Source organism: Nansenia antarctica (assembly GCF_963989245.1).
Source record: "Nansenia antarctica genome assembly, chromosome: 10".
NCBI lineage: Eukaryota > Metazoa > Chordata > Actinopteri > Argentiniformes > Microstomatidae > Nansenia > Nansenia antarctica.
Genome location: NC_137680.1, coordinates 18,079,390 through 18,087,890, shown reverse-complemented (window position 1 = coordinate 18,087,890; position 8,501 = coordinate 18,079,390). Strand labels below are relative to the sequence as shown.

Genomic DNA, 8,501 nt, shown 5'->3' with positions numbered 1-8,501 from the left:
CCATGTATCTCACCTCAAAAAACACTCCTGCTGGGCTTTCTGCAGGGATTAGCTAACTAACTCAATGATGCATGGAAAATATCACAACCATTATTGCCAGTTTAAGACCCCTGGGGGGGGAAAAGAGCAGATTTCTAGGTAGTTGAGATGAATGATTAAAAGCCATATAGACGCAGAAAGTTGACAAGTTGATTCAATGTATATGTTTATTAACACATCATCATGAACAAAACTAATTAAATGTTCACTATTGCTAAACACAAACATGGCATTTACCTCCATCCCATTTACTGTCTAATGAGAGAACAATGACAAGTACAGTTAGGTGTAGTGCATGTGAAGAGCAAAATATGTAGCTATTAGAGTAAAACTAAAACTTAAAATTATTATAAAATTAAAAACACCAGCAAGTACTGCTAGACACGCACCAAGTCTGTCCTCTGGGCTGGACGCTACTAGTACTCGGGCGACACCTACAGGACAAAGTGTGGATCGCATCTTTAAGTAATGGACGAGGGCCCACCTACTGGAAGAAACTATTTCCAATACAGGGGGAGATGCATACGTTTTGACAGCAATTTAAACTGTAATTCTGTTTATACAAGCAATTTACATTGACAATGTTAATGTAGATTATGAAATAATATTCTATTTTGAAACTGCAAGAGTTGTGTGCATATGTATCTATGTTACACAGCATATACCTCAGTCTCGTACACCCCCCACATCGCGGATGGTCTGTTATCTGTTGTCTGATATTGAAACTTGCGTGAAAACATTGTGTTTTATAGGTCCTTTCCATAGGTGCGGGGACAAATGTGTCATTGACCTAGCAAATCTATCTCAAGGTGAGCAACTACACCCTAGTTTGCCCAAACATCATCTTTTGTATGACCTTGTGATGCTGTGTTGTGATGTGATGGTGCAGGGGCAGTTAGGTGAGCCTGTGTCAGAGCTAGCGAACAAGCTAGCACCAAGCTAGCCATGACTGCCACCCTGGCCTGTCTGTCTGGGCCATGTCACTAGCTAGTGTTGTTAGCTGAATGTCATTCATGCCGCAATGTAGTTGGCTATTAAACGCATGTCGCTTGTTTTTGGCATTGGAAGCAGTCTTTTTCTGATTGCTCGAAGGCAAAGGCAGCAATGCCACCATGTCTACCTGACCAGGCAGAATGTACTGGGGACTGTTTGGCTGATTGAAATCTCAAGACCAGCTTGCCAAGTCATGAACACCTAATTAAACTTTGTATGTGATGAAGATATGTCTGTTGACGAAACTTTGCACTGCTCCGTCCTATCAGGATACCTCCATGAACAACCTGAATGACCCCCCTAGATGGAACATAAGGCCAGACCCCCGTGGCGATGCTGCTCCTGACGGCAGCCAATGGAATTATGCCCTCCTCGTTCCAATGCTCGGACTGGCTGCCTTTCGTAAGTATTATACACAAGCACAACTGGATATTCATGACATTGTCTCTAATTTTAGGACAAAAAGAAACACTTTATTTTTTTGAATGGAAACTAATTATTACTCCACTTCAGATGATGAAAGATGACATTATTATTTACAGTACGTGTCATTTCATAACATTTCTTTTCTTTTTCTCTCCAGGCTGGATCTGGACTAGAGAGTCTCAGCGGGAGATCCAGAACGTGAAGGCGAAGTATGACAGAGACATGTCAGTGGTGACCAGTGACCTGGAGATGAAATACAGGGACACCCTGACAGAGAACCGGAGGGCAGCCGCCCTGCTGGAGCTGGAGCTGGAGAAGGAGCGCCAGCGCGTGAAGGGCTTCCGCCAGGCGCTGGTGTCTCAGAGCCAGCAGGTCACAGAGGAGCGCAAGCAGCTCCGGCAGGAGCGCGAGGCTCTGGAGCAGGAGACGAGGAAACACCTGGAGTCGGGCGCTGCTGGGGCCGTCCTCCGCCATGCACTGGATAGGGAGAATGGGCGGCACCAAAGAGCTATGGCCATGCTAAAGGATCTGGAGGGGGATCTGGTGGAGAGGCAGAACGCCTACTGCAGCTTGCTCCTACCCAAGGAACGCCGACTGGAGATGGAGAGGAACCTGCTGATAAAGGTGGTGAAGGAACCCTTGGCAGCTGATGTTGACCTCGAGACCGACGTCAAGGACATCTTTAAAAATGACCGCCACTGTGCAGACATCCTCAACATGGACAAGCGAAAAAATGGCAGCTTGATGTGGCTTTACCTCAGGTATTGGCAGCTGCAGGTTACTATGCAGAAGCACAAGCGTGCTGAGGACGCAATATTGGGAGTTCAACCGAAAGACTCAAGTGACCTTAATAAGGGATGAAAAATGTATCCGTTTTGAGCATGTAAAATGAATAACTAAATGACTATGTTATAGCCTTCATGGCTCCTTAGAACTGCAAACTCTTTATTTTGTCAAGATGGAAACAAAAGTAGTATGTTAAGGATGGTAGGCCTATAACAAACAATGTATTTTTTTGTAAAAGATGCATATCCACATTGGATATCCCTATCATAGTTATTTGGTCACTCACTAAATATCATTAGTATATTTTGAAAGCACTTACTTCTGGGTGTGCCATACAGTACTGACATATAGACCTATTCTGTGGTTTATTTAATCTAAATAATGGCTGAGGTACTTGACAATCAATGCTGACCGTGACTGCCTCCATTAAGTCTGATCTATTGCCAGTTGAGCATGTTAACTGACCAAGAGAACTGTTTGTATAATGTCTCATAATTGTAAGTCGGCTATCTTCAGCTGTTATCATAGTCCTTTGTTTGCTGTAGGTTATGCATGCATATGGGTGCATCATAAATGTGTGACAGGCTAGAAAATGTAGTATGCAGAAGGTGAGACCGCAGTGTATCTGAACTTGAATTCATGCCTTCATAGGTGAACCACCGAATCATGTTTAATCTGACACTGTGGGGCAACAGGACACTTAAAAAAAAAAAAATCTACACTTCTGCTGCTAGATAACATAACTTATTTCCTGTAGTATGGTTTGAATAAGTCATTGGATTTCATTATGGAAATGAATCACAGTGGTTTGCACAACACTTTTTGCCAGTAATATGTCCACTGAAGTGAGGTCTTTGGTGAATGAAATGCCATAAACATAACTGAACCGACACATTGAGAGACCATTCTGTACAGTGCAATCTCAAAAAATAAATCCTTTATTGGATACATTTTGCTGTATGAGTTTGTCATTATTGGTATATTACATGATGCAACAAATGGAAAAAGTCACATGAATTGATGAACTTTCACCTTTGTTTAGGTATTGTGTTTCACCACTAGATGGTGATATTAGTGATGGTGATATTATTTGTTTACAATGTAGCAATTCTCAGCAAGTCCTGTTCCATATATTATTATTATTTTTTATTCAAAGAGTACATATACAAAATTATACACAGTGTATACATATACACATATCACATATATATCACAAATGACTCTTTTTTTTCTTTTTTCTTCCTAAACATGGATATCAAATAATCCCCACCCTAAGAAAAATAAATAAATCAAAAAATAAATCAAAATAAATCTAACAAATTATAATAATAATAAAATTCAAATGAAATAAAAGAAAAAGTTTTAACAACTTATTGTACTCTTCAAAAGAAAACCTATTCAGTATGGAAAGTGATGAAAACAATGGTACACTTTAAACAGCTAGGCTGTGTGACCCTCTATAAATGAGAAGAACTCCTACAATCAGCAAGTGGGCCTACCCCACGATAACTTCCCCATTCCCTTCCCACATGACCCTCTCAACACAACTTCAGCTGTTCCATATATTCAAACATTTTCCACATATCCAGTCAACATATCTGAGTTCTGAGTTCATTCATTTCTTACCATTTTTTAAATACCTTCATTGCATTCATGTACAATACATACTTTCCCACTTCCTTGAGTATTATCATTTTCATTGGCTAGACTTTACAAATATCAAGAACTAAGCATAATGCTCAATCTCATGACATTGGCAGATCTAACGACAGATTCTCTCTAGTTACACTCACCAAATAGCGGTTCTACAGTACTACTCTTTCTAAAGAGTAAACGCATCAACATTCCCTTCCACTCAGTTAAACATTGTTGATATCAGCATATTTACTCCCTTAGTGCACCATTAATTATTCACTCATCTGTCAAAGGAGTGTGAGTGATGTGATGGAGAAATGAGACAGGAAGCTCTGAAGCTTGCACGGATAGGTTTGACTTTAGGTAAGTCCTTTGTGATATTGGAGATTTCTTGTTTGTCTGTGCATACTCCATCTGTTGGTTCAAAGTCCATGATAGATTTGTACCATGATGGAGAGGGTCCTCTGTATAACTCACTGGGAGAAGCAGCCTTGCTGGGCGTGAAGACAGGAACTTGGAAGACTTTCTTGTAGGGCAGTTGGTACTCAGCCATCATCTTACCCTGTTTGCCCATTCGGATCTTCTGGTTGGGGTTTCTCTGTACCCAGAAATGTACCACCTGTTTCTGCTCATAGCTCTCCTTGCGTGAGCTGTCATTTTCAGACAATGTTGTCCTGAAAGTATTAGACCGAAACATTACATATCTGTCCCGTTATTTATTTCCACAGATATGGGCTACACGGGACTTAATGAAGCACAACCATAGAGAGCAATCTTATATCTTTTGTCAGAAATATTTGTGTTTTTAAACTAGCATATTGGTTTGTAAGAAGTAAAATATTCATAGTACATTAATGATGATACTGAATCACTGAATTTGTGACAAGCATTTAAAATGAGAAAATGCTCATGTTTTGCTTGGGAAGAAGCAAAATGTGGTGAAGCTATGCCAACATACGTACTTCTCCTCTGATCTTGTTTCCATCACCAAGTCCAGCCAAGTGGCCTTATAGGTCTCCTTTTTCCACTCATTGTTCTCCTTCACCTTGCAGTGGGCATTCACCAAGTGATGGTTCCCTCTGTTTAGACAATGCATCTTGTGTAGAGGGAGAGGGATTCGCAGTTGGATTTGCTAACAGTTTTGCTGCTCGTTGGAGATGAATGGTCGGTGTCATGGTCCTGAACGCCTTAAATAATGTTGAGCCTCTATTTTTACTCCATCATCATGATGTCACAGTACTGGCTCGCAGGTTGATTTACAGCTGTGATAAGGTGGGAGGGTGACTAATCTCATATTAATGTTATTAAGATTGCCCCACCTCTTGGTCATAGCTTATACATTCTTAAGAATATATATTGCCAAAGGCAGGAAGACCATTGGTGATTAAGTGTAGCACCTACTATAATAGCTACATATGAAGGTTATATATGTCTAGTTAAACTAGCAGTGACATTGCCTGTGGTTTAATCATTCAATGAGTTCTTTAAGGAATACAAACTAGTAAGTGGGGAACATTTGAAGTATTCACCCACATTGTTGAGTAGAATTATTGTTCTCTGAGTCATCTTCCATTCAATTCAACCTTTATTTAAACTCGAAAGTCCACTGAGGTTCCCCTCATTTACAGAGACAACGAGTGATGCATTGCTGCTTCCATCATTGCCTAGCACCCAAGACATCATATTAACTGTCATAGTGTCCTATTTCAGGAAAATGTGGTTGACACATAACTGCAGTGGTGACAGGGTGTATGTTTCTGAGGCTGTGTCCATTTGGCCCTGACATTGAAATCAGACTCTGAACCATGTACAGAATGACCCCAAAGAATCCCCCTGTCGGTGTTCAACGTTTCACAATCTTAAAGAGACAATCACTGTCTTTTGCATTATTATCAGTGCATAACTCCTTTTGGGTGATCCCTCAAACTTTGATTAAAACATATACCACATCTCTAAATGTAGAGTCTCCACCATGTTATTACAATTGTGTTAAACAAAGATCAAACGTCTTAACAGAAAGGAAATATCATACAGAACCATTTTCTTGCAGGGCTATACCTTACCAAGTTAGACAAATTTGGCCTAAATCGTTAGTTGTCCAAACTGATGACTTGTTATCAGTAGGCATACATGTATTTGGAAAATTCGGAATGGTCTTGATTGACAAGTTACATAAGATACATATGTTGAGAAGCTCTATAGGGTTTTTCTCAACTCTCTGTAGTGAGATTCCTGTCAATGTCAAAAGCAGTATTGTAGAGGACAATGGGGACACATGTTAACGTCGTGTGGACAGGCCCATTCATTGCCAAACCTCTAGACTACATACTTTACATCATCACATATGTCTTTGGGTGACAGGAAGGCTGTGTTGAAGACTAGAGTAAAAGGACCCCTGTGTACCTCAACGATCTATCGCTTTAAACAAGCACTGGTGACAACTTTGACATTTGACACAACAGAACAATGGACTAAACATCACTCTTAAAGTCTCATACTATTAAATTCTCCACCACCTAAATCTATATACTACAATTCTTTGAAGCAACATGAGATTTTTTTATTTTTTTATTTAACCTTTATTTTACCAGGCGAGACAATTAAGAACACAATTCTTATTTACAATGCCGGCCTGCAATAAGGGGAAAGGGGAGGGGGGCTGAAAGATAAAACATGTTAAAAACAAAGCACAATAAGCATTAAACACATGCATGTAACACAAACAATACAACAAAAGCACTAACGGACATCAAGAATGGAATACAACAGTAAGCACAAAAAGCAGACAGGCAACACAAGACAATACAATACAACAAAACGCACTGGGACACAGCCAAAAAGCAGACAGGCAACACAAGACAATACAATACAACAAAACGCACTGGGACACAGCCAAGCAAACACAACAATACAGCAGTAAGCACTGATACACAGTCAGGAAAGACAATAATCCAACAATAAGCGCTGGGACACAACCAATCAACACAGCGATACAACATGGACACTAAGACAGCCAGTAAACAAACCAATACAACGATACACACTGAGACACAGTCAAGCAAACATAAATACGGTACAACAATAACCACTGAGACACAGCCACCAAATACAACAACAGCAATAAGCACTTACGAAACAGGCCAACAAACATTAGAAAACAGTATTAACATTAACACAGAAAAGCTTAAAAGCAGAGAATGAGCAGACATGAGCGTATGGGGGCATAAAAACAAGTGCAGGTGGAAGGGGTGTGTAAAGGGAATGAATACAAGTGCTGCCCTACAGAGAAGAGAAGCATGTGCAGGAATCAGTGAGGGTGTCTGAAATAGTGAGTCTGAAGGCAGAGAGGGAGATGAGTTTATCCAGTTTGAGGGTTTTTTGCAGAGCATTCCAGTCAGAGGGGGCAGCAAACTGGAATGATGCACGGCCAAGGGAAGTGGTGGATTTGGGAATGTTTAGTTGGATGTGGAGTGAGGATCGGGTGTTGCGAGTGACAGGCAGAGGGTGAAGCAGGAGACACTAATAGGGGGGTGATAGGTGGAGGAGGGTTTTATAGATGAGGGTGAGCCAGTGCATGTGACGGCGGGTGTGAAGGGAGGGCCAGTTGACCAGGGAGTAAAGAGTGCAGTGGTGGGTACTGTAGGGGGCGTTAGTGGCGAACCGGATGGCGGAGTGATACAGTGTGTCGAGCGTGGAGAGTGTAGCTTTGCATGCAGACCTGTAGATTGTGTCGCCGTAGTCGAGCATGGGGAGAATGGTCATTTGAATGAGGGTGCGTTTAGCGGATGAAGTGAAGGAGTGACGGTTTCTATAGAGAAAGCCAAGTTTGGCCTTAATCTTGGTCTGTAGTTTTGAGATGTGGTCTGAGAAAGATAGTGAGCTGTCTAACCAAATTCCCAGGTATTTATACACCGTGACCTGCTCCAGGATAGCTCCCTCACAGGTGGTAATGATGGGGGCTGGGGGGGGTGTGGTGCCTTTACGGTTGAACCACATGAACTTGGTCTTGGAAGTGTTAAGGGACAGTTTGAGGTGGGTGAAGGCCTGTTGGATCTGGAGGAAGCTATCCTGGAGAGTTGTTAGTACAGAGTCAGGGGAGGGACCAGTGGCATAGAGAATAGTGTGGTCAGCATATAAGTGAATGAGTGAATTTCCAGCAGCCAGGGGGATATTGTTGATAGAGAACAGAGTGGGACCAAGTATGGAACCTTGATGGGTAAAGAATGTTCAGTACATTTAGATGATAATTATTCAAACGGTCCCTGTGCTTTGAATCTGACATAATATGAAATGTGTATCTAAAATAACATATTTAAATACTGTATCTGAACTCAGAAATTCAGAAATAGAGAAGTCGGAGGCGTGTGGCAGCATGGGTAGAGAGTAGACGCGTCTTTACCAGCTCCTACTAATTTGATCATTAATAGTGTTAAAAACGTCATTCTAGCTTGCCCCTTAATTCAACTGCTTTTTGTTTTTAAACCACTCAAGATACATATTAGGATGTCAGGGAAAGAAATAGGGCAGTCAAAGTTATATCAGAACTTGTTGTTATTGCCAGCAACAGGTGAAGATTTCCCAGTGCGTCGTTTCACAGAACCACCAATATGGCAATGTTTATT

At 41.2% G+C, this 8,501-nt stretch overlaps 2 protein-coding genes across 2 annotated transcripts; one reads left to right on the top strand and one right to left on the bottom strand.

Moving 5' to 3' along the window:
* Positions 1-754: 754 nt before the first annotated feature.
* ccdc127a (coiled-coil domain containing 127a) lies at positions 755-3,143 on the top strand. The gene is made up of 3 exons (XM_080540647.1): positions 755-848; positions 1,302-1,434; positions 1,616-3,143. Exons 2-3 carry the CDS (start codon positions 1,311-1,313, stop codon positions 2,317-2,319), a joined length of 828 nt encoding a protein of 275 aa, XP_080396773.1. The 5' UTR covers positions 755-848; positions 1,302-1,310; the 3' UTR covers positions 2,320-3,143.
* A 1,016-nt stretch (positions 3,144-4,159) lies between these two features.
* On the bottom strand, positions 4,160-4,975 carry LOC308166711 (telethonin; the record flags this gene model as incomplete). Its single annotated transcript, XM_080541037.1, has 2 exons — positions 4,160-4,553; positions 4,842-4,975. 2 exons carry the CDS (start codon positions 4,973-4,975, stop codon positions 4,160-4,162), a joined length of 528 nt encoding a protein of 175 aa, XP_080397163.1.
* Between the last annotated feature and the right edge of the window lie 3,526 nt (positions 4,976-8,501).

What these genes read in the sequence shown, in the direction of transcription:
- ccdc127a (XM_080540647.1), top strand. Translation starts at nt 1,311, where the DNA reads ATGAACAACCTGAATGACCCCCCTAGATGGAACATAAGGCCAGACCCC. An exon ending in GCTCGGACTGGCTGCCTTTC is followed by an intron (nt 1,435 to 1,615) that starts GTAAGTATTATA and finishes TTTTCTCTCCAG; the next exon opens with GCTGGATCTGGACTAGAGAG.